The sequence below is a fragment of the Callithrix jacchus genome, chromosome 3, assembly GCF_049354715.1.
Source record: "Callithrix jacchus isolate 240 chromosome 3, calJac240_pri, whole genome shotgun sequence".
Classification (NCBI taxonomy): Eukaryota; Metazoa; Chordata; class Mammalia; order Primates; family Cebidae; genus Callithrix; species Callithrix jacchus.
In genome coordinates this window covers 183,458,532-183,485,204 of record NC_133504.1, presented here as the reverse complement: position 1 = coordinate 183,485,204, position 26,673 = coordinate 183,458,532, and the positions used below count along the sequence as shown (strand labels likewise).

Sequence of the window (26,673 nt, the reverse complement as noted above, 5' to 3'; positions counted from 1 at the left end):
GAAGGCTGAGTTACTTGGGCAAAGTCAGACAGTTAATGTGGCAAGTTATTTAGCAAATATTCCACGTGCTCCCCTACATTTCCTGATTTGCAGATGGTTGAAACTGTTGAACTAATTCCAGCTAATGGAATGTTGGGGACATGTCACGTGCCACTTCCTGGCTAAGGCATTACAGAGCCAGTGTTCCTTTCTCCTGCCCTCTCTTCTCTGTTTTATATTCTGCCTTGTGAAGCATGTGGCCCCCAAGGTGAGGCTGGCAGAGTGCTGTCCAACCTGTAGCAGACTTCACATGGGTATGCACAAACCTTTGCTGTATTTAAAGCACTTCAAATTTTAGTCTTATTATTTGGACTAATAAGGGCTTAGTGTTGACATCAGGCAGCTCTTTGTATAATGGGCATTTTTCTGGAAATCAACATCCCCTAAATGTGAGCATATTCCAAGTACAATCCGGATTAGACATGCTCCAGTATTGCCAATGGCTGGTGAGCCAATCCCAGATAATTTTAGGCGCTGCCGCTGTGAACAATGAATAGCCAATGCTCTGAGGAATATTTGAAAACTCGGAAGGTTTAGCAATAACAGCAGCAGACACAGTTCTTTACAACTTGGTCAGGGTGCATTCTTCAACAAGCACCATTTGCTTTCTAGCTATTTTTTACAAAAGGGCACATTTCTAAGCACAGTTAGGATGATGACAACCATGCTCTAGAGATTTCATGAGCTACATTCATGAACTGAGTGAAACACTATTTTTGGAACAGTGTTAACACATACCTACCAAACATTTCACTTTACAACCTATATTTACTCATGTAATAGATGGAGGATGTAGGTTATATACACAATGGCTGCTGTGGTCTGAATGTTTGTGTCCTTTCAAAATTTATATGTTGAAACCTAATCTCTGATGTAGTATTAACTGGGGATGCCTCTGGGCAGTAATTAAGTCATGAGAGGCCCTCATGGATGGGATTAGTGCCCTTAAAAGATGTTAGAGAGTTCATTCATTCCTTCTATCAGGTGAGGACTCAGTGAGAAGGTGCCTTCTATGAACCAGGAAGTGAGCCCTCACTAGACACTAAATCTGCCTATGCCTTGATTTTAGAATTTCCAGTCTTGAGAGGTGCAAGAAATAAATTTCTATTGTATGAGCTACCCAGTCTATAGTATTTTGTTGCTGGAGCAGGAGGCTAAGGTAATGGCATATAGATCTCTGTGTCCCACACAATAATAAAAGGTGCATCATCTGACTTGCATTTATATACCAGAAGAACTGTTATATTTCTAGTGATAGTGAACTGAATAGAGTAGAAAAATTAAGAGAAAACCTGAACAAAAATAATCAGTATAGTAATCAAATCAATTTGAGACTTTCCAAACCCTCCTTCCTGACCCATTCATGTTTCTCCTTCTCTGTTAAGGACACCTGCCCAAGATGTTTCCATTGATGAGATGGCTTACCACTTCAAGGACCACTCAATTTCTAGTCTCTCAAACAATTCACATCCAATAGAGAAATACAGAAAGTGCCACACTCACTTATAATCTTGATAATGAAACACTGTAAGGATAGTACTGAAAGAGAAAATACAGAGCAATTTCACTTACGTAAAGATTTCTATTAGATCCTCAAAGTTAGCAGTACCATCTATACATAGAGATTATGACAAAGTATCATTCCAGGAATATAAGGAGAAACATGAGAAAAATCTATTCAATATTTTTAAAAGAAACAAAAGGAACTCTTTTAAAAGAGACAAAAGTCACGTAAACGTAATGTTAAAATTTTATTTAAAAAAAGCCATTTGGGAATAAAGAAAAATGCCTTAAGCTGAGCATCTTCCAAAAACCTATGACAAAAATTATGCTTAAATGGCAAAAATCTAACGACCCTTTTACATCTTGCAATATTGATTTCTTTTAAGCCCTAATCTTTCGTCTACCTAGAAAATACAAAGATACCCATTTTTATTTTTAATTTCGTATTACATTGGTTAGGGCTTAAAGTGTTCAAGAGAAGAGGTGATGGAAACATTCCTACTAGAGCTATTTCCATTTCTCATGCATAGAAACTCAACTGATTTTTTTCTGATATTGAATTTACACTTGGAAATGTTGCTCACCTCTTATTTGCAAATTATAAAACTTTCTTGATGGAATCAACTAAAATTGATTTTGCAATCTGTGGTTTTAATTTTTATTGCAAATAAGATCTTTTCCCCAAAATATAGGAAACAAATTGTGAAATGTTATTGGTCTGGTGTAACTTTATTACATTTACCAGACTAAATGGTGATAGCATGTTCCCATTGACAATCTTCCTCAAATGCAACTAAATGGTATTTTCCTAAATGGTATTTTAATGGTATTCCAATAAAAATCTCAGCAGGGTTTGACAAGCATTTTAAAATGCATATGCACTGGGCGTGCTAGCTCATGCCTGTAATTCCAGGACTTTGGGAGGCTGATGGGGGTGGATCACTTGAGGTCAGGAGTTCAAGACCAGCCCAGCCAATATAGTGAAACCCCATTGCCACGGAAAATACAAAAATTAGCCAGGCATAGTGGCTACCACCTGCAATCCCAGCTACTCGGGAGGCTAAGGCAAGAGAATCACTTGAACCAGGGAGGCAGAGGTTGCAGTGAGCTGAGATTACACTACTGCACTCCAACCTGGGTGACAGAGTGAAACTCCATCTTAAAAAAAAAATAAAAAATTTAAAAAATGCATGGAAGAGCAAAGAATCAAGGATAACCAAGACTATTACTGTATCTTTATAACATCCACTATGGAAAGTATTTCCACTTTTTATATACCAGTAAACTATATTAGAAATAATTTTGAGTCACAACAAACAGCATAATGCCACAGCACAGAGACTCCAACATAGATCCATATAAATACGAAACCTGGATATACAGATGTAGGGTGACATACAGAAGGAAAAGCTTGGACTCTTTAAAAATGGGTTTTAGGATTAGTGAGTAAATAATCCACGTGGAATTAACTTTTGTGAGAGTGTGGACTTAAAAAGACTTTGATATTTTTTCATATAAAAAAAATCTGGACCTAGATCCTTTTGAAAAAGATTTTTACAAAGCCCATAACTGACCACTTGTATAACAATATGGAGTCCACTGTTGTGTGAAAGTTTATTTTTATTTTTAATATTAAATTTAACATGAAAGACTTTTTTTAAACTCAGGGTAAAGAAAGATTTCTGTTTTTAAAAAAAGTACAAGAAGCCCAATCCTAAAGATTTTTTAATGAATTTTTAAGAGTGCCCACATTTCAATCCTAAAGATTTTTTAATGAATTTTTAAGAGTGCCCACATTTTCTTCTGAAAGTTTAAAATTAATAGCTCAATAGTAGAGAAAGAATATAGATTATACAGAGAAAATTCAAATGTTCGATAAACAAGCTATCATAGAAAATTTAAATGTCCAATAAATATTTGCAAAGGGGTACTAGCTTAATAATTAGGAAAATGAAAACAATACATTGTTTCAAGTTTAGTATTGCCAAATATTATGTTGAAATTCTCATTTCTGCAGATCTTCGGCTCTTATCAGGATGTTACCATTTCACAACTATCAGAGTGACAAGTTGGTTTCTACATAGATAATTGACCTTTATACTCCTCCAGCATGCACCGTATGACCCAGTGTGTTAGGTATCATTGGTGTTTGTCAATACACTGGTTCTCTTGTTTTTTCTGTGTGCAAAGATGGTGCTGAATAACCATGGCAGGTTACATGACCAGTTCTGGGCAGCCAGTTGTGAGTGGAGTGCTGTGCAACGTTTCTCACCGGTACAAGATCCTCTCCTCTTACTCCTTTCCTGTCTCAGTGATAGAGACACTCAAGTGATCCCAAGGGGGCACCTACAAGAGGGGGCCCTCCATTGGCCTAGGCCTCTAACAGACTGTGGGGAGCTGAGCCCCTTATTGACTCATGGTGGACATGTAGTGTGAATGATAACTATTTCTTTGAACAACTAGAACTGCCAAATAAATGAGTGCTATTCTCAAAAAGTCACAGGTGAACAGTTTCTCTAGGGTATAGACACAGAAATAGAACTGCCAGGAATTAATACAGAACCTGGCACAGAATTGGCATTCCCTAAATGTTGGTGAGTGAAGTCTAGCCTGGCTCACCCTAGTTTCAGATACATAGAAAATAAAATCCAATGCTTCCCATCAAGGAGCTCAGAGCAGCACACAAATATTCACAATAGAGCGTATCACCCCTTCTGCACTGTTCAGTAGAGCAGCCACTAGGCATCTGAAAGCTTGGAATGTGGCTAAGGTGACTGAGGAACTATATTTTTAGTTTTAAAAATTGAAGTAGTGTAAAATATCTTTCCATTAAAAACTTGTGTTTTGGTAGGGTTACTTCTGATTATAACTGAAAATTTAGCAGTAAAATTGAAACATGCTGTAGATTTAAAATACATACCAGATTTCTGAACCTCATTTTTAAAGTGTCACGGTCATGTCACAGTATTTTGCTGACTGAAGATATTTAAATAATATTCTAGATGTATTGGGCCAAATTAAATGTTTATCTGTTCGTTTTACTCTCTTAAAATGTGGCTACAAATTGGCTCACATTTGATGGATGTGGAAACCTTAAAAAGCAACTCATACTGAGCGTAGCTGTTGGCAGCAAATGACTCTACATACTGCAAAGAAAAGGGCTTTGCAGATACCAGGGGGTACTAATGCCGCTCCTACCAAAACACTATCCTAAACATTGCTTAATTTATCCTGTCATTTATTAACAAAATGTAGTAATTGGAGGTCCTTCAAAATAAAAAACACACACTCAACACAGTTCTGCCCCCTACTCCCTCCAGTTTTGTTAAAAATGTACTTATTTCATGACATGTACCTACAAGTTAAGCTATTTTCTAAATGAAATAATGTGATAAACAAAGTCTCATAACATTTGAAATCCAAGGGCATCATGTAAACCTGGTGAATCAGGTGTTATTCTCTTGAGCTTGGGTTTTAACATGTTTTCTGTAACACAGTGTGCATTAGTGATGGCCACTTCCTAGCTTTACACCCTTGAAGTCAATTTCCACCCATGTTCCCTATGTGACTCACTACACTAACTATCCCTGGTACTCCATGCATAACACAGATCCTCTTCAGTTTCCTGCTCCCTTATTTAACCTCCACTCTCCCCGAAATAACTACTGTCAAAAGTACTAAATGATAGTATGGGATTCAAAGATGACGACTCATTTTAATTCAGAAACCAATAGGTCAAAATGCTGAACTAAAGCAACTCATCTCCATTTTCCTCAGATCTGCCAGTATTGGTCATAAGTCCAATTCTCTTCCTTTCCCTTTATGACTCCTTGGGCCCTAGGAATGAGATGAGGAAATTAAGTGCCTCTTTAAATATCCTCATACTCTTGCATCCCAAACATCTGTGGACTCAGGTACAAGAGAAAATTGGAGAGATGACATCAACAGTGCAAGTACACTCACGTGGTCCAGGGGTACATCACTGCTTGGGAACTCTTCCACCTGAGACATGGAAGGCAGGTGAAAGGCCCAGATACTTTCTCTGCTGAGGCCACTAACCATGCCAGGAAAATTGCCACTGCTGTCCAAACTAGCACCTCTTGTGAATTTACAAGCGAAACAAAACAGAAACATAACCTCGCCTGCTCATATTAGGGTGTGCAAGGTTAACCATCCCATCAGTGCATCTAATTCTAAACATACCCTGGTAGAATTCAAAACACCTGTTGTGTAGAATGATGCCTCTGATTCAGAAACGTCTAATACAAATAGGCTATGTAATAAACAGTCATCTGCATAACATCTGAAATGAAAGGGCAAAGAAAATTTTTGTTGCTTTATTTAACAAAATTTATGCCAACTCCTATATCTATATACAAACATGTTTCAAAACCAGAGCAGCAGACACACAAACTGTTAACACAGGAATTACAATAATGCTTAAAACATGTTACACAATGTTTCGTTTCTGCTCATATTGACATTTACAGATTGAAAAATTATTCCAAAGGCCGTGCAGCATCACATCTTCAATTTCTGGGATGGTTTATATAACATGTCCTAAAGAAAGCTGGAACTTTTGAGACAATGTGTTGTGTCCAGTCTAGTTCAACAGACAGCACTTGGCCCTTAATGAAGGCTATGAGATGTTCTGGACTGGGGATAAAAATTTGAATAGTCTATTAACGTATACTTTGAGTCAGATTTTTTTTTTTACTTTATTTGTCAATATCATAAACATAACAAACTCTCTGGTCCCCCAAAGAATATCTACTTTAAAAAATAAATTTAAAATGATTTTATTGGTAGTATTAACAAAATGTAGTGACTAGAGGTCCTTCAACATTAAGGTAAGAACACACGAATACACAACACAGGTCTGCCCCTACTCCCTCATTTTGTTAGAAATGTGTTTATTTCATGACATGTACCTACAGGTTAAGCTATTTTCTAAAGCTCTTTATATAGGGAAGACAGCTACTTTTCGCTTTCCCATTTTTGACTTCCAGAAACCCTTTTACTCCTTAAAAGGTATGCTAGTTCTGAAAATCCTGAAAAGCTTTGCTACATACTCTACTCACGCAATTAAGCTCCATCAAAGTATGCCACTTTTGTTTTTAGATAATGTTTGAAAAACAGTTGATGCGGCAAACTGCAAATACTTCATGTTGATAGTTAACACTCTGACCTGATTCAAGGCCAATTCTCAGTTTAGCTTTTCAGTAAAAAGCACTATGCGGTGAGGAACAGGAGAGAAAAAAAGTAGGAAAAAGAAAGAAAGAAAAAAAAAAACACAGCCTTTTCTTCTTCACTCCTTTCCCCATCCCAGGAGCTTTTTTTCATGCCATAGGAGTACAAGTATGTAACATGGACAAAACTTTGAATGCTCTCCTTTATGTTGTAAAATGGTACCAAAAATCTACTTCCCCAAAATCACCAAATAAAAATGCACAAGGACTAAATGCAGTAATAAAATGATCCACAGGGGTTTCTATCACTTGTTCATATAAACCAGACCCCATCATTCCTGTGCTTTCATTTTCTAAAAGTGAGATTAGACCCTTATAAAAATGTACTTTCAAAATAAACTTCTGGAATATAAAAACATTCTACATTTTTCCAGCCCTTGTATCATTATAAAATAGGAAATCAGAAAATTAGGTACTGCAATTTTCATGTGGTAAAAAATATTTTATGTGTACACACACATATATACACATATATAAAAATGCAAGTTTTAAATTTCAATAAAAATTAATTAACTTGATCATGTACTGAATTATACAAAAGAAATGTTGATTATCTGTAATGAGAACAAACTGCAAAGAATTGCAATCCCATCTGCAGGAATCTAAGACTTTCCCATATGAAAAAAAAAAAATCATAAAGTCTCCAATTGACTACCCAGTAAGATAAAAATCATTGGTGTCTTTTTCAGATGTAACCCCTCAGTTTCATTCACTGCGCCCCATAAATCGCCTAAGGCAGGAATAGCTCCTGGAGGGAGGAAAATGCCTTGTGGCTGTGCCGTCTGTGCTCTACCTGATGGTCAGTGCCCAGCTGCACAGTCAAGTGAAGACTAGAATCCAATCTTGAGCAATTGCCAAGCCATCTATCTGCCCAAGAAGCTGTGCTTGTGCAGGGGGTGGGCCTTTTTCTAAAGAACACAAATGTGTTGTGTAGATAAGCGACAGTCCTGACATCTGCTGGTAGAGTAGGGAGTGGAAGGAGTGTTCCCCAAGTTGCTTCCCCGAGAAAGCTGAGTGGCAGGGTAAGCATGAATGGGGTTAAGACAAATTAGAAACAGAGGGTTAGGTTACTACCAGTGAAAATCAGAGATCATGTTCCTGTAACTTGAGCATAAATAGTGGGAGGTCTTTCTTTTGTTGACTCCTGCCATTTTCTAGCATAACAGAAAACCTTACTCAAAGGCACAGAAGAAACAGAAGTGGGCAAGGAAGTTGTGCTGGGCCACAGGAGGCCTGTTGAGAAATGGCAAAGGGAGGCTATTGTCCACGACTCAAAAGGGTCCAGAGAGAGAGCAGACAGCATCCACCCAAGGTCTCAGGCATATGAAACCCCTTTCATAACTTTATAAGCCTTGTTTGCAAGTTTTATCTATGTGTAAGCCTGTTCCCTTGCATGTTAAATTGGTCACTTAAGTTATGTTTCTGGGAGTGGTAAGGGCTAAGAGAAAACAGTTCTAGGTATTTTCCTTCTGTAATTTTTTTCTTTGCCAAAAGATACATTCCCTTCCCAACTGTCATAAACCAATGTATTTTAAAGAAAGTAAAAGCTAAATTTTTGAAAATGTTATTTTTCTTCCAACACTTGCCGTGAAAGGAGTAAATTCAGGCAAACAGTTGAAAGCATTCTTTAAAATGGCCAATAAAAGCAAAACTCTTTGTGCTATATGGAACACTTGGAGTATTACAAAACCAGGAAGGGAGTAAAACAATGGACATTTCTCTACAACCAAATTTAAGATAGTAAAGCAGAAAATGTAATTCCCATTGTGCACCAAATACTCAGGATGCAAGTTAATGCAAAAACAAAACAGATGTGCACACCAAGACATAGGTTTAATTCTTCAGTAGCATTTATATGAAGAGCATGTGTAAAACATTTTCAATCTGCCCCTCTGAATGGGTTATGAAAGATCTGTATGTACTTAGAAAAGGGGGTGCTAAACAAAGAAAACTGTCAAATCCCACTGAAAATCTGTTCAAAGTTTCATAGGCTCTCTCCAGAACAATGCGTATGTATCAATTTGTGTGTACAATTTCAGGGACCTCAAATACATTCTGGGGTCTAATCACATACTTCATGTTCAGACCCTTGGCTCCCAGTATACCTACAGTTCTGAATGAAGAATTAGCAGTCCTCTCATTTCTACAGTCTATATTTCTTCTACTTATTCTGGGTGAAGGGACTCCAAACCAGAATAAACTAAAAGATAACTTGCTTCAAAGAGTAACTGTTTACTTATTTGCCCTTGGAGGAAAGCACATCCCAGTCTCTAGTTGCTTCTATCAAATGCCGTTGGCCGTGACTCATCCACTCTTCCTGGTCTTCATACAGCCGCCCACAAAACCAGCACTTAAACACACACTGTGTGGAGTCATCAGGCAAGGAATCCACTACCTGGTAGTTGTTTTTATGAACTTTTTTGAGTTTCATTTTCAACATCATTTGCCTTTTAACGTGACTGGCTTCTTCTGCATTCTGGTAGGTCAGGCGTACATGATGCCGTCTGATGCCTAGCTGACACCTAGTCCTCTCTGATAAAACAACTTTGAGGACATTGCCTTTGTATTTATTTATTACCTTCATCACATTGGTCACTTCTGGTGAGTCCACATCAGGGTGGTTTAACACAATGACTGGCTGGTTCCGACGGGGACACTTAATCAACTGATCTGGCTTAGCTGCTATCAGCCGAAGTTGTCTTGCAACCTGAAAAATTGAAGGATCCTTGAGAGAGCGGCTGGGTTCGGCCTGAATTTTGTTCTTCTTCTTGGCGAAGTGTACTTGTTTGGTTTTATTTCTACTTATCGAAAGATTTCTGGAAAGCAGTCTGCCTTGCTTATTTAATTCACTGCTTCCTTGCTGTCCATGCAAGGTGCCAGTTTTTTTAGGGATGGTGCTACAGACAGCACTCTCTTTTTTCAGTTTAGGCCTCAGAGGTGTCTCAAGATTTTGGGACATATCTATTGGCCCCCTTTCACTTCTTAAAGGCTGTAAGTCTGAGTCTGCTTGTTTCACAGGGCAAAATGGAGCTGGTTTTAACTGTGTTTCACTGCAAGGTATGCTGACAGGTGCTTCACATGTAGCCTCTATGATGTGGGCATCCTCAGAGGAATTAAGAACCCTCAGCACAGCCCCTTTGGGGATTAACACTGGTGTGGCAACATGAGCCTTCCTGGCCACTCTCCTTTTGGTTTTCCTAACACTGCCATCCACAAACTGTGAATATATTTGTTGATGAGTAAGTTGTCTGTTACCAGTACCACCACCATCATTCGGAGGTTTCTGAAGAGTACCTGTGGGATGGTCAGGGCCAGTGAGTGACATATTGATTTCTTGAATACCTTCAGAGGTAGCTTTTGAAGTTACCTTTGACGCCTGCCCTCCAGAGCGACGATGTGCACTATTTGAAGCCAAAGATGAAGGCTTGCCACAGGACTCAATTAACTGAGCTATCTTTCTGCGCAACAGTTCAATTGACTTTATTTTAGACGTTGAGCTATTCCACTTGATGCCCTCGGGGACATTTTCAGATCCAGAGCTCAGAGAGAATACTGATGAGATGACTGGGCCATCATTAGTGTTGGTAGTCCTTTCAGAATTCTTTAATTCCAAAGGCTTATCCCCAGGCTGTTCAGGTCTATCTTCTCCAGTTATGTTAACATGTAAATACTCATTTTTATGTTGAGAGGAAATCTGGCCTACACTTGAAACCACCTTGTGTTCTTCTGTCTGGTTATCTTCCTGCTTCCTATTAGAGGAAATCATTTTTACAGGAATACTCATCTTTCTTCTAGATTCCAAGTCATTTTCACTTATAGGCAATAAGCCCTTTTCTCCAGAGAAGGAAAAGGTTGCAGGTGATGCAGCAAAAGGGAATGAGTTACTGTGTAAATTTCTTCCATTTTCAGCAAAACAAACAGCTTTATATGGAAAAGGGTTTGATGCGGCTCCAAGACTACGTAAAACACTGTTTTTCAATACAGATGCTAGAGAATGACCTTTTAAGGCAACTGAAGGAAAAGCAGTTCTATGTGGATACAAATTATTTCTTTTCTGAAAATCCTCAATTGTTTCAGAATGAATGAAGGATTTTCCATGGTTGTGCACACTAGAATCTGGCATAATAAAATCATAAGACCTTACCCATTTCATATTTTTAAGTTGTTTCTGAACTGAAGATTGAAAACTATCAATGCCTACAAGTTTTCCAACATTCTCATCAATTGTCAGTGACTTTGTTTTTTCTGCAGAAAGTATTTTTTCTTGTTCATCTGAACCCTTCTCTTTTGCCATATGTTCAGAATGACCTCCATTGCCCCTCCCAGCTTCAAGGCAATTATTTTCTTCCAGCGGGAACAGTTTCAGAACAAGCTGCTGTGTACCATTGACAACCTTCACGTCTATCAACTGGGCTAAACAGTTTGCAGGGACAACCAGTTCTGCTGGTGCAACAACCGTCAGCGGCATACCTGGCTGAACAGGTTCTTTCGCAGGGGATAACACTTCTACTTCAACATTTTTGTTCTCAAACAGGTTGACTTCAGTTGGCTCAGAAAGGGTCATTTTATTTGGAATACAAACTACATCTTTTTGGTATTCTTTTGGTTCAGGTAACAACATGATATTGTGCATTTTGTCTTTATTTGCATGGAGAGAGAAACCTGATAGTTGATCTGACCACTTATTTTGAATTGCAGCCCGTGGACTGGACGCTTTTAAAAGCTCTGAGTTTTGTTTTGAAGTGCTGGTTCTTTTTGGCTCCGGCTTGGCAACAGCTTTGACTGGCCGTTTTGCACCTGCCCTTTCATGCACTCTCTTTGTGTGTTTGACAATATAATCATTTCTAATAGCACCATAGTCACAGTACTCACACTGATAAGGAAATATGCCTGTGTGTTTCACCAAATGCCTCTGAAACTCCCCTTTCGTATATGAAATGTAGCTGCAGTGAGAACAAATGAATTTAATCTCCTCATGTTGAAGGGTGTGCTTTTTGTACTGCAGCGGGTCCTTAGTGGAAAATCGACATTTATCACAATAGTATTTGCCTGGCTTAAAGTTCCTTACCTTAAATTTGTTATTAACAGAACTTGAGAAGGTGTCAGTTCTATTTCCAACATGAGTAGCACTGGGATTATTGCTCATAAAATGAAAACTAGGAGGAGCTGCACCGAGGCTGCACTGGAAGCAGACATACATACCGTCCTTCCCTGTACCCTTCTGTAAATCCTGAAGAGAGATCTTGTGAACACTTTTGCACTTGGCACATGTAGCAATGGTCATCATGGCACCCTCTGCCTCTGAGCCTTGATACAAAATTGTTGGTGTTTCTTGTCTATCTGGTCGAGGTGCTCCATTAGCATCAGGCTGTTTGGGTGACATGGTCAAGGAATTATGTCCGCTGTTCACGTGTGTAGTGTATAGCTGCTGTCCGATATCCTTCATCTTCTTTATCTGCATTTCTAAAAAGAGCCGACTAAAGTTCAGAAAGCTTTCACATGATAAAATCCTTAGGAGACACCCTTCTATACAGTTTGTGATAGGTAGAGGAGCAGCTACTTCTTGGGTGCATACTTATCTTTTTTTATATACTGCCAGAGTAGGCGCATGATCCCAAAATATGACTGCTTTCAATTCTCTGATATTCCAGGTAACACTAAAGGAAAACAAAATTGTAAAGCATGATTAATATAAGAGTTTGGCTAAGCTATTAACAAACTTATCCTATATTTTAATGGCCTTGGACATTTTATGGTAAATCTCAACATATGATTTTAGACACGTTTATAACAATAACACAATAGAGTTGGCAAGTAAGCCTAAACTGAAAACATTTTCAAACTCAGCCCCCTATAAGTTACCACTTTAGCCAAATCATGAATGAAGATAGATATACGAGGAGCAAGGACATCATAGCAACCATTCAGGAAAGCTTTGATCAGAGAAAGTCACTTTTAAGTGTCAGTGAACATATCTTTCATAGGTGTAATTTCATACTAGCTTCACAAAAATGTTATACAGGACAATTTCAGTTCAGTTTTTGAACAAGTTAGCTATCAAATGGTAGAGATAGGGCTTTGGCCTTGGGTGTTCACATTTGTTTCTACATTATAGCTTATTATCAGCGTGTATATCAACTCTCTTAACTCACATGCTTAATTTGTTTTCATGAGTGGTATAAAGCCCATAATCTGACAATGTTAGGAAGCCTGCCTCAGCATCTCATTGAGAAGCTATTACGTGCTGGGGATTATTCTAAAGTGCTGTAAGGCAGTGAATAAAAGCAAATCAGTCCCATCCTGGTGATGCACACACTGCCGAGAGGGAAACAGATTACATACTTGCCAATGATGGTAAGGTAACTGGGAAAAGAAACACCATAAAGCAAGGCCAACAGGACAGGGAAGGCCACTGTGATGAGGTTGCAGGGCTGGGTATGGAGATGAGGACAGTCAGGAAAGGCCTTATGCTAAGTTCATGTCTGAGCAGAGACCTGGGGGCAACCGGGAGTGAGCACTGTGGCTGCTGGGAAACAGGTGTCTCGCAGGGAAAAGGCAAATGTCTGTGGGAAGTGGGCCTGCTGCTCCTAAGGAACAGCAAGGGGGTTGGGGAACAAGGGACATGGTCCAGGAAAGACAACCCAGTATTGCATAGACATGGCTGGGGAAAGGGTAGTGCAGAAAGGAGACCACCAGTGGCCTGGGGCACAAGAAGCACTCCAACATACACAGTGACTCTTTTATACAATCTTTAAAGGTACTTTTTCCTCCAGAATATGCAGCACCAGGAGCCTAACAAAATCCATTCTAGCTTGGAATCTGCAAAAAGTATTTCACGACTTAAGAAAGTAACTTAGATCTTCTGAACCTCAATTTTTCATGTGGCAACTAGAATTGGGAACAATTATCCAATCTCTCCCAGAGCCACCATGATGATTAGAATGCTAGAGTGTAAGGGAAGACTTTTGAAATTTTCGAGTCCTTCTCCAAGTGTCAAGAGGCACCCACAGAGACTCAGTATTTGTTCAATGACAATGATAGGTGGAAACACAGGCAGCTTCCTTCTGACACAGTGCTAACAGGCCAAGAGCCATAAAGGTAGTCTGAAAGACCGACGTGGGGGAGTAAAAAGGCCCCTCCACAGGGGCTCAAGAGATACAACAGTAACACACTCAGATATGGTGTAAAACCTGCCCTTCGAAAGCAGCTGCTTTGGAAAGCACCAAAACACCACATCATATCTAATGGCAAGCTGTATTTTCTTTGTCAATGTTTTCTCTTCCTACTCTACTTTTGCGACGAGATAGCCACCTTCTTCGAAAGCAATTTCCAACATGAAATCAAGCCCTCAATCAGACTTGCCCTATCTAAGTACGCATACAACACTTAAGACATTAAGCAGATGGAGGCCTGCAGGGTTGCAGTGACAAGTTGGGGGAACATCTTACCCCTCAATGTTCAAACACATACCTGTGTAAAGGGACTATGATTTTGGATAGGACACATGAATGCCTCAAACTGGCAAACACGTACATGGGCAAAGATAAGGACTTTCACATTCCACTGCATTTTTGGCAAAGACAACAGAACTTTCAGAGAAGTCTTTATTAGAAGCTGGCACACACTTTAATTTTCAGACTTGCAGGGGCTTTAGTGAAGGAAGACAGAAGTAACTCCCAAGATTTCTGCTGTTCATCAAGTGACCTCAAGCAAGAACTCACCTGCATCCCTTACTGATCTATTAAAAAAAGGCCGATGACTTCTATGCCCAGTCTGATGCTGCTGATCCTTGAAATCACACAACTGTTCATCTAAGAATGCTACTACTGTCAACACCATCATGTCAGCATTGTTATCCAGGTAAAACAGAAAAATGGCAACCAGAACCCCCCAAAAAAGCCCAAGGAATGCAGAGGCTAAAGACTGGTTATAAGGGAGATCTGGTCCAGCAGTTCTTAACCTGGAGAAGCCTCAGAATCAGAGCAAAAACTGACATTCCCAGACTTCATCTTGAAGCAAGTGAATCTAAGTCTCAGGAGAGAAGGAAAAAAAGAGAATTTTTTGTGGCATGTAAAGGCACCTTAAGTAATCCTGATGAAAAGGTAGCATTCAAATTACTGGTTGAAGCTTCTGGTAATATTTAAATCCTTAAACATCTTCTCCAATTGACCATGCAGCTGATGGTTTAATATTGCCATAAACAAAAAACCACTTCCCTCTATAGGCAGCCAATTTTATTTTCACATAGTTCTCATTATCAACAATTTACCCTTAAATGAAACAGAAATAAGCATTCCTGTAAATTTCGTTGACTCTGGAGCAACAAAAATAAACTTAATTCCTCTTGATCAACCAGTTACCAATCTGCACATCTCTTCTCTCATCCTCAGTTCTCCTGTCTGTTCAAAAGATCTGCATACAAGTTGATAGGTCTGTTTATGCTCTTACCCACCAACCTTGTAATATTAGTATGTGTGTGATAAACTTAATCTGCCTGCCACCATTTGCTTACCAACTATTTCAATACAACACCGTCTATATTAGCCCTAAGAAATTCTCAACTAAGTCATGTGACAAGATTCCTCTATTTGAACAATCCTCCAAACCAGGATTCCAGTGGCTCATTTTCAATGTTTCAGCCTCTTGCTCAGCCCCTAGGAGTCTTTACAAATCACAGAAGGCACTTTTGCCATTTTTCTCTCTCAGTCTTTCTAAAAAGTTGAGGGGGGAGTGTGTATCATTTATTCTAAAACTGAATACTTGAAAATTTGAGACAGATTAGACAGTAAGATCACATCCATCAGCAAGGAAGGGAGAGTATTCCAGACAAGAAAAGTCCCTAGAGAATACACCACGCCAGCCAGAGTGCATGAGGTAGGCAGAGTCCTCCTGGAGGGTCCTCTGCAAAACTGTCTCAGCAGTTATTTTGAATTAAGAATCCATAGGAGGAAATGCAAATATGAAGCATACAGCCATGATTATTAGCAAATGCATCATGATGGGGAAGGCAGGACATCTGGGCCATGACTGAACTATGTCACCAGTTTCAAAGTATCTGCTTGGCTTCTAAACTCTGCACAAAATAATACAATGTTACTACATTGACACATCCCACTGTGTAAGTGAAATAGATGTGAGGTTTCTTCAAAATGAACAGATGGGAGTTCTCTTCGGCCTTTACCTGCGTGTCTACTGACGGGAAAATGCATCTCAGATTTAATACTCCAAGACAAAGGTAAACAGATGCAGCCTCATGGCAGAATGAAGATGGCTTTGATGTTGGTATTTACACATGGACACTCCTGAGGGACAGCCGGCATATCTGTGTAAAAGGCTCTTAGCCCCTGTACCTTCAACACAACGTCCTCCATGGTTCACACCCAAGTACACACACCTGTGAAGCTGAGTCCTTTTGGTAAGTTATGGCCCTCTGGGTGGATGAGCAAGCAGTACAAAAGACACTGGAGACAAAGCTGTGCATGGGTATGCTGGCACTAAAAGGGCACTCAATAAATCACTATTAACATCAAGGTCAGTGTTCATCTACCCTGCAAATCCTCAACATATGTTACAAAAGCCTCTGCATTTGGCCTCCTAGGACATTCAGATAGCTTAGGAAAGCTCTCATAAACACAGAAGATAGTAACATTAACTTTATGGCACAACAAATAAGATGCCCATTTATCTGTCTGTTTTCAAAAAATTATTTAGCAACATACAGTGAGTTTTCTAATGTAGAATGATGTGCAGCATGAGCCAAAGATGACTGCTATGCAGCAAAGGCAAGTGGCACAGTGTGTCACACATGTGCTCTCTGGACTCAGTCTTGTCTTTCTTCAAAGGAAAGACCTGGAAATAGACCTGAATGCATTCACTGTTGGTGGGTTTTCTTTTGATTTTGAGCTCACTTGCCCTGTTTTCTTAAGAGACTTATTATGGGAACCAAAAAAAAAAGGTTTCGAGTTCGGAAGAATCCAGATCAGTGACATTGAGGGCTACAAAAAAAACATAAAAGACTGTGTAAGTTCCTATTTAAGAATGAAGCATTTGGACTTCTAAATATTGGAAACATCTAATGCTCAATAAAATCAGAAGAGAAATTGTGTTTAAAGCTACAGATTCTGGAATCACATTATAAGGTTTAAAATCCCAGCTCTATCACTTTCTAGATATATGATGTAGGTATGCAAACTGTCTTGTATAATAAGACAGTTGTTTTTTTTTATACCTGTAAAATAAGACAGCAACAGTACCTACCCCATAGAGTTACTGTGAGGATTAAATTACTGACATATGCTGTTAAATTATTTTCCATTTTTTAATAAAAAAAAATACCAATCACATAGTCAGAGGGGCTAAAATACAGGCTTCTTAGCTGCCTGATTAAATCCTCTATTCAGAACATGCCCTGAATCTCACTTTGTAATTTTAATGCTGTGTGTTTGGTTATACAGTCTAAAAGATAATTTACCTCTGTGGCACAACCACCCACATAGCTTTACTGCCAAGAGCTAACAGCTGTTTATAATCACCATAGAAAAGATGCTCCAACTACAAGAGTATGCACTACAACTTAGAGTTACATATAAACTAGTTACTAAACTACCTGTTCCTCACCCACTTCTCTCAAAGCTCAGCCAAAGTGGGAAATATCCCTGCAGCAATGCCATGTGAAAAGGAAAGGTGGGCGGCCAATTATATCGCATGCATGCTACATGGATCACCACATACATTTCTGTTCATGAGATGCCCAGCAAGCTCAGTGTTAGTTGACTGGCTGCATCCTTTTTTGGATGGAGAAGCAAACTTAAGCAGCTCTTTTCAGCAATTCTGACCTAAAAGTTCTCCTTTGAATGTGGCTTCTACCATACCCATCACTGGAGCAGGGTATAGCTGCTGTACGCATGAAGATCACATGGAATGGAGTCGTAAAGTTTACAGTTCAAACTCTGATCCTGTCCCTCATTTGCCGGGTTTTTCAGCAAAGGATTTTTCTCTGTGCATTGCCAGGCAAGGAATTACGCTTTACATTAGCAAACTTAAAGGCGATGATCAGGAGACACACACTAGATAATGGATGCAAAGCACTTAGCCTAACGGCATAGCCACTTACAAATTATATATACGCTCCTTCTGTCCATTTCACCATAGTAAAGGCTTGTCTAACTTTTCCCAGTAACCAAAATTTTAAAGCAATTCTACCCCAAAGTGCCCAGTAAACAAAACTTGATCAAGAAAAAAAAAATTCAACATTAGACATCAACTGCCAAAATTTCCCCAGTAGGATAATATTGAGGAAGAAACTGTTGCCTCAGAAAGAGCTTTTTCAGACCATTAATATGAATCAGAAACAAACTGCTGGGTAAACAGGCTTAAGGGAGGAAAAAAAAAATCCATTAAGTGCCATAATCTTTATGCCATACTACCTTGTACTGAGATGACTGAATTGCAAATCGATTGCCATCTTGATGATGAAAAATATATCCAAATGCTGCTGATAAATGTACCACCTTTGAGATCCTAGATTTCCATCTGAAACCAAGTGTACTGCTTGAATGGAGCAAGAAGGGAAGGCTGCAGGAGACAGCCCAATTCCTCTGCTTTCCAGGTGAAAGCAGCTGAGTTTAATGAAGTAGAGAATAATGACTTTGGGACATCAAGAACAAGGTTCAAAACCCAGATGTTTGGTTTACTAGTGTATGTTCAAACTTGTTAACCTATCTGGGCCTGAATGTTCTCACTCATAAAATGGTGATATTTCTAATTTATCCAGCTGATGTGATGATAAATGAGAAAAGCGTGTACGGTAACTTTATGCTTGGCAAAGAGTAGATGTTTTGTTAAGAAATCAGTCAATATTTTTTTAAAGATCCCTTCTCAGGTAGAAGAATCCAGTAATGTCCAGAGAAGCAGACACAGGTTAGCTTAACAAATGAGTCTGATGAGGCAAAGGTCTATATCAACACTTCATTAGTCAGCAGGAAGTGGGGGTCTTCTCCCCACCCTGTCTACAGAGAGTTCTTTGGAGATTGACTTGACACTGCTGGGCACATCAACTGAGCCTATATGAGAAAACGAAGGAAGTAATATTATAGGTTTTCTTTTTCTTATCATTTTAAGAAGAAAAAAATCTTTCCAAAGAAGAATATAGCCACTATTAGAGTGCTTGATTTCTAAAATTTATGCTTTGTATGCAAAAAAAAAAAGTGAAAGAGCAAATATGCTCTTTGTAAACATTAAAAAATATATGTGCTAAAACCAAGGTAGTATTGCAAGAAAATACAAAGCTTTATGTCATGAAGCACATCAAATGACGTCGGGTTTCTAAAGGTGCTAAAAATGAGACATGTATTTTGCTTTTTTTTTTTCCCTTAAATTACAGAAAAAAAATGGATTCAGAGTTGCAAAAGATGATTAAACACAGAAAACATATCTACCATTAAACCAGTAGTTCTTTACCTTGGCTGCATTAGGGCAACTGGCCTGTCATGTGCCCAGGATATTAAACTTATTTTTTAAAGGAGATCCCTGGGACAGCTGGTCACCCCAGTGCACACCAGAATTTACTTGGGAGTTTTAAAAATGATGTCCCCTGCAAACACTCCATTGTAATTGAGGCAGTGGGGATATTGGGATTTTTAAAAGCTTCCCAGGTAATTCTCGTATGCAGCCATGCAGCTAAGGCTGCGGACCACCTGGCATCACAGGTGCAGGTGCACTTTGGAACGGCAATAATAATATCAACATCCCTGTACAAGATTGTATATGCTTGTGGGTGCCTGGAGGTGGGGTGAGACCACCAGCCCATATACTTGTGGGGCTGTCATGGGGCAAATAGACAAGGGTTCCACCCTTCCCTAGCCCTGTGACCTTGGAAACAGCAATGATGCTCTCTGTGAGGTGTATAAGGAGGTATCTACTTTGTAGATTCTTAGAAATTTGCATGTTCCTGGCACAGTGCCTGTCATGAGCACTGCCCAGGACTGTTTTATTCCCACACCTGCTGCTTTTAAGGAGTGTAACAGAAGACAAAGAGAAGTAAATGGGTATTATTAGTGAAGTAGTGAATGTTCTATCAGGAATATAATGAGAATGCTCTCCCAGTGGCTGGCTGCTTTTCATTCCTGGAGCACCTTGGCCCAAGTCAGGTGAAAGAATGCCTGCATAAGCAGGTTCCTATGTTACCTCCAAACTTCTTGAAGCCAGCCTTCAATTAACTGCTTTTTCTCTGGTAACAGGTCTGGAGAAGCTAGATGGCTTTTTGAAGATCACAGATTTGGTGAACAGCAGCAACTGTGTCCAATCTTACATTCCTTGTTGTTTGCTACCTTGCTTTGTGAAGCTGTGAGATGAAGCCATATAGTCAGTATCTGCTGCCACTTGAGCACTGTTCTTACTTCCTGCCTGGAGCCTTGGAGTTGCAGATATAAGTAAAAAATGTGGCAAGTACCATGGACTCTTCCTTCTTTCAGGCCTTCTCTTCTCAGGCGTGGAGTGCCACGAGTTTCACAACTTCAGGCCCTGGTTGTAGGCTTCTACATCAGAACCCTGGGCCCCAGTAAGGCGCTGCACAAAGAGGCCTGCAACAGAAGCCAAACAAACACTTGGGTTTAAGTCCTGGACCAGCACAGCCTTGGTTTCTCAGGCAGTGCTGAAGATAAGGGGAATGAGCCCCAGGAGTGCTGCTCAAGCAGGGGTGTATGGCAGAGTCACCCATGGAGCTTAAAAAAAGGATTCCCAGGACAAACATACAACCTAGCAAATCAGATTCCCACTTCTTGGGGTTGGGGCTCAGGCATATGGTTTCAATTTCTCCCTAGATGATTCTGATGCCTCCCCACTCTCGCCCCTTGATGACAGTGTTTAGACTGGCTGATCTGTAGCTGCTTTTACTCCAAGGATGAATCCTGTAAATCGCAGTTAGCTGGGTTTGCATAACAAAGAAAATGCAGTAGACAGCCGGCAGTTTGAGAACAATCAAGATTGGGAAAACCCTCCCTGGTAAGGATCTTGTTTATTATAATCAATAGCACAGGGCTTGGCCAAGGAAGGCACTCAGTAAAGTTCGTATTCGTTGAAAGAATGAGTGAATAAATGAAAAGTCAGCCTTTACAGAGGAAAAAAATTAAAATGTCCTTTGTTCTTCCTTTTGCACAAAAACTGGCCCGGATCCCCTTACTTAAAGGCAAATAAACCTCTAGAGATCGAAATGGATTATTTAATTGCCATTTTGCATTTCAAAAATCCTCGTAGGTTGTGCATAATACATCGGGGAGGAGTCCCAATAAATAATGGCCATCCTATGCTCTTTTCAAATTGCTTTTGCAATGAATGTTATCAGCATAACAAAACTGTCTACATAGAGAAGTGTTAGTTTTCAAGGCTCATCTGATCCAAGATGAAAGTAATTTTTAAAAATTGTATCCTAGGTTAAAGATACCAGTATCACACAATTTTAAAAAAGAACTATTTGTATTCTACTCAAAGAGAGAACAGTCTATAACACTGGTTTCTAAACAATATTTTCTGAACCCTTGGCTGTGTACTGACATAAACTTTGCATATGTGAGTCGAGAGAGATGCATCTCTATTCTCAGTCTTTCTGCTCTACTGTAGGAGAATACTGCCAGCTTCTGGAGACCCAGGTTTGTCTTAACTTGGTAATTTCAAGTCTAAACTTGGGATAGTTTAAGGATTCTAACACAATATTAGAGTTTAGCTACGTAGATTTCTACTTTTAAACTGGACATAATGTTCAGTAGTTCACTTTTTTAAATGTTACGATAAATCGTTCATTATTCCAATTTTTAAAGTCAGAGGTATTTTAACAGTGTACGTTAACTACCCAACTGATACATAAAGACTTAAGTGTTTTCTCCCATTCTCTCTTTTGGCTTTTCCTTTTTGGTTAAGAAACTTTCATTCTTTCGAACCCTGCAATTTCCTGGCTTTACAGAACCCCAAACCCCAAAGCCAACAAGATAAGACGGGCAGGCCGGAATGGGAAGGTCACACAATGACATCAGCATTTGGAACAATTCAAACCTTCATCATCTCTTCTCTTTCAACCTATGTCCTCACCCCCCGCAAAAGATGCGCAGGTCCTCGATAGACGGGCCCACTCCTGTCCCTCCCAAGAAAAGACAATGCCAGGCTGGTTTTCGAGTTTATTGTCGGCACGCTCCCCGATGGCAGGCAGCATCCAAGGAAAGCGCGCCTGAGACTGTGCGCTCGGAGGGCGAGGCCGGGCGCAGTGGGCGCATCGTCATCTCCCGGGAGCGTCCCGCCCGTAGGGCGGGAAGGCCGGAATTCTTCCAACCAAAGAAGAAAACCAAAACCGTCAACGCTCGGCTACGAGGCCTGCAGGAGGCTTTAAAAATGGCCTCCTGACGACACTTCCTGCGGACTGTAGGAGCCCTCGGAGGCATCTTTCAAAACGCTGGGGGAGGGGAGCGCAGGCCGCTCCGGGGTCGCCACATGAAAGGCCCTGCGGGACGCCCCCGCCCCCGCCCCCGCCCCCGCCCCGCACCGAGTCCGCAGGGTCACAGCGCACAAAGGCGTGCGCGGGGCGCCAGGCTTGACCCCTACCCCAGGCCCGGCCCGCGTCCCTGCTCCAAAGCGCGCCGAGATGCGGCTCGGGCCCCCACCCCGGCCGGTGCTCCGCGCCCACCAGCCGGAGCCCGCGTTCGGCCTTCCCGGTGCCGCTCGCCGCGACGCCAGCCCTCACGCGGGCACGCGGAGCCGCGAGCGCTTGACCCGGCCCGGCGCCGTCAGGCCCCAGCCCCGCGCGGCCCCACGACCCGGCCGCAGCCAGCGCTTCCATCCCGTGCACGCGAACCCGGGGCCCTCGCCCTCCCGCTCAGCTACTTACCCCGCAGGCCGGAACCAGGTGCCAGGTACCGGTGAAGGGGCGTCTACACCGCCGGCCGCAGACTGCGGCGCCGCGCCCGCTGTAGGTCCCTACCCGGGGGGCGGAGCCCGCGCCAGCCCTGCGCGTGCGCAGTGCGAAACAGCACGGTTCCAGGGAGGCCGGCGCCTGAGGTCTCTAAGGCTGCACCCTCCCCCGCCGGGCTTCTACGCTGTCCAAAGCCCGAAGCCTCAGACCCAGCCGAGTCCGACCTCTAGGCTTAGAGCTTGACCCAACGCATTCGCACGACAGCCTGCAAGGTTCACACTTAGCCATGCCGCAGGCTCAGAGCCTCCTCTGCAAAAGAAGGATTCGGCTTTGGTCCTGGCCCAGCCCGCCACCCCAGGGCGCCTGCCTGGTACCCATCCCGCGGAGGGAGGCCTTGGCACCCACCCCCGTGGAGCTTGCAGTCCTGCAGCGGGTGAGTGAAAGCGAGAGAAAAGGAACTCAGGTCCTCAGCCTCCAAACTCATCCTTCTTGGAGCGCTACAGTGAAGGAGATGGCCTTGAAGTCCTAGGTACAAATCCCAGTTCTCCCGACTCTACATCCTAGCTGCTGGACTTTGGCAAGGAAGTCCCCTGAGCTTTCTCAGTGTCTTCATTTCTGAAGATGGGGAAGGTCGTATGTGAGACGCAAAGCCTCCTCTAGCAGTTGGGCGTTGTGAGGGTCAGAGGGGACAATGACTGCGGGAGTCTGGAGAGGGTGTGAGCTCATTTAACGCCAGAGTTTCTTTCCTGCCTCCTGGACTTCAGTGCTGGACTTTTGGGCGAGCCAGCTGCCCTCTAGATACACCTGAATCTACGATCTGGAAGACATATTTAGAATAGAGCCGCTAAGAGGAAAGAAGAGGATCATATTGCCAGGGTCCCCATAATCAGTGACTCCCCACCAAGTGAAACTGCTCTCAGCAGGGGCAGATCGAGGCACGGGAGCATAGTCACTGGGAAGTACAGTTTCTTCGGGATGAACAGCTAAAGCTGATTTCAAAACTCTAAAAGGGGGAGGGGCAAGGCTGGTTTCCACCACCTTCCTTTTGGCGCCAGAGGTCGGCATGCATGGACAGCAGCCAGTATGCTGCACGGAGATGTGGGGCTGGGCAGTCCTGCCATAAGGAGGAGCGGAGTTGAGGATGACACGCTCAGCCACAAGTCCAGCAGCTGGGCAAAACCTCTGCCACTGAAATACCAGGAGCTGGGCAGAGGAAACAGCAGCCCAGAGAGCAAATCCTTCTCCCTTCCCTAGGCTGCAGTGCTCCTAACCTCGGTCCTGATCAGGCTTCCTCGCTGAGCTGCTAGGCTCCTGCTTTTCTATCTCCTAGGACTCAGAGAAGCTAATGGACCTTTTCTCTGAAAAACACATTTGTGTGCAGATAGCGCCTATCAGAGTATGCCAGACAGCTCAAAGTCTCCCTCGAGAGTAGGGTCAAGTTGCAAAGGGCATTGAGAATCCATACTAGCAACCACTGCCTGAAAATCTCTAGTGGCAAAGTGAACCACATGCGGAAAAACTATTAGTTCCAAGTATCGGAGAATCTGAGGTCTAAACATCAGAGAAAATGTTCCTAAACTTTAGCCCAAAGTGTTGCCTCTCCTTAGAACTTCGGCTCATGCATCACAGTTCTGCCCTCTTACGTCACACAGAATTGATGTAAGGTACTTGCGGGTCTCCTGGGAGTTTCTCTGAAGTTAGAACTGGTTATAAATCCCAGTTCAGGCACATAGAAGTTGTGAGCCTGTCTGAACCTCAGTTTCTCATGTAAAATTCAGTGAACAATAGGTCTTTCCTCTCAAGGGGGTTGTTAACATTAAACAAGAGAAGGCAAGTCAAGACTTGTCACAGTCCCTGGCAGATAGGAAGTGACTGTTAACTTACTCTTCAGGAGCCCAAATTCAGGGAGATGAAATGCTTTGTGGAAGGTCTGGGAATGGGATGTTGACAGCCTGGAAAAGGGCAAAGGAAGGATAGAAACAACTTCAGCAGAAACCTTTAAGGTTGATGTCCCCAAAAGTCTTGATGCTCACAAATGTGAATCATCACACATTTCCTACACTTAAGTCGGCCCTTCATGTCTTCTTCCCCATTCCCCAGCTGAGTTTGCCTAAATTCCATGGATCACTTGTGTTGAATTATGTTTCCCAGAAAAATACATTGAAGAGCTAATATCCCCCACCCCCAACTTATGGATGTGACCTTATATGAAACAGGGACTTGACAGATGTTAAGGCAAGATCATTAGGGTGGGCCCTTATCCAATGTGACTGATGTCTTTATAAGAAGAGACACAGAGAAGAGAATGCCATGAGAAGACACAGAGACACACAGGGAGAAGAAGCCATCGACAGAGGCAGAGATTGGAGTATACCGCCACGAGCCAAGGGCTATTGGAAGATGGAGAAGGAAGGTAGGATCCTCCCCTAAAGGGTTCAGCAGGAGCATGGCCCTGCGCGGACACCTTGATTTCAGACTTCTAAGCTGACAGAACTGTGAGACAATATGTGTTTGTTTGGTATAGCCACCCCAAGAAACCAATGCACCCTCCTAGTTATGACTACGTAAATGTAGGAGAGAAGAGGGAAGATGTGAACCAGTCATCGAGTAGAAGATCTTGGAGCCAACGTTCAGTCATTCACTCATTCATTGAACAAAACAAGTATTGGGCTAGGCGCAGTGGCTCAAGCCTGTAATCCCAGCACTTTGGGAGGCCAAGGCAGGCTGATTGCCTGAGGTCAGGAGTTTGAGACCAGCCTGGTCAACATGGTAAAACCCCATCTTTACTAAAAATACAAAAATTAGCTGGGCGTGGTGGCGGGCGCCTGTAATCCCAGCTACTTGGGAGGCTGAGGCAGGAGAATCTCTTGAACCCAGGAGATGGAGGTTGTAGTGAGCCAAGATCAAGCCACTGCACTACAGCCTGGGCGACAGAGTGAGACTCTGCCTCAAAAAACAAAACAACATGTATTTGAGTGCCCATTCAGTGCAGGCACAGGCTAGTGCTCAGGCTAGAGGACTGAGGAACTAGGTAAGGCTCAGCCCGCAGGGAGCATTCATTTCCAGACCACAAAGCTTCCGGATGGAATGATGGGACTTGGGATCTGAGCGCTAAGCCTTGAGTAGGAAGCTGCCACAGGAAGATGGAGGACAGGGGAGAGGAGAGCATGTGCAAAGGCCTGAAGTAGGCTCTTCTGAGGAAGAAAAGGAAAGGCGGTGTGGATTTAGGTTATTCTAGGCACCAAGAAACTGGTCTTAGGGGAGCCCTTCATCAAATTCTACCAGTGGGGAGCTTGGGGCTCAGAGGAAGGCTTCTCTATGAGCTTGCCAGGATCATCCTTTCTCTTGCTCCGAACTTCCTTCCACGCTGCATTGCCCCCGTTTATATTCTCCCTGGCCTCTAGGACCTCCGAATATTATATTACTTGACAAAAACACCACTGTCCCTTCGAAAAGGGCCGGGTCTCTAACACCCAGGTCAGAGCACACACATGTCAATCTCAGACACTTCAAGACTTTATGCATGGACAGGAGATCCCAGAAAGTGGCTTTTTTTTTTTTTCTTCTAAAACATTTCAGAAGTTTCTAGTAGCTTCTTTGAGCCTTAGTTTACACATCTGTGAAGGAGGGATAAAGGCCCCCAAGCTCCAAGAAGACAGCCCCGGTTCTCAAGCTTACCTCGCCTCAGCCCTGGGGCGCAGGAGGTTAAGGATGTCGAGTCCGAATCCCGATCTCATTTGCCCTCCTTCCAGCTGTGTGATCTTGGCCAAGTTACTGCCAGTCTCTGAGACGTTTTCTCAGCTGCAAAAGAGGAGTAACTGGAGCAGCCTTTCGTTGAGGGTGTCAGGCGCTGGAGCGTGGCTAAGGCAGGGACCACGTCCCAGCCTCCCTTTCCCGTCCCGCAGCGCAGGCACCTTCCCTCGGTTCTCCCGGCCGCGCACACCCAGCTCAGCAGCCCCTGCTGCCGCGGAAGCGCGCAGTGGGACT

General features: G+C 42.2%; 1 protein-coding gene and 1 long non-coding RNA gene across 8 annotated transcripts in view; one reads left to right on the top strand and one right to left on the bottom strand.

The window, feature by feature from the left end:
* Positions 1-20,372, top strand: part of LOC144581839 (uncharacterized) — a 24,029-nt gene extending 3,657 nt beyond the window's left edge. Inside the window, exon 2 of the long non-coding RNA XR_013533202.1 lies at positions 20,030-20,372. This is a non-coding gene — a long non-coding RNA (uncharacterized LOC144581839). The remainder of the gene's footprint in view (positions 1-20,029) is intronic.
* ZNF518B (zinc finger protein 518B) lies at positions 5,852-26,673 on the bottom strand. Of its 7 annotated transcripts, XM_035294054.3 has the most exons (4): positions 22,663-22,776; positions 19,977-20,371; positions 18,218-18,853; positions 5,852-12,448 (listed from the first exon to the last, which is right to left on the bottom strand). In XM_035294054.3, exon 4 carries the CDS (start codon positions 12,250-12,252, stop codon positions 9,028-9,030), a length of 3,225 nt encoding a protein of 1,074 aa, XP_035149945.3. In that variant the 5' UTR covers positions 12,253-12,448; positions 18,218-18,853; positions 19,977-20,371; positions 22,663-22,776; the 3' UTR covers positions 5,852-9,027. The 7 variants fall into 7 exon arrangements, with proteins under 7 accessions (XP_035149945.3, XP_078223645.1, XP_078223646.1 ...); XM_078367519.1 differs by lacking the exons at positions 18,218-18,853; positions 22,663-22,776 and adding an exon at positions 26,365-26,673; XM_078367520.1 differs by lacking the exons at positions 18,218-18,853; positions 22,663-22,776 and adding an exon at positions 26,365-26,673 and having other exon boundaries at positions 20,242-20,371.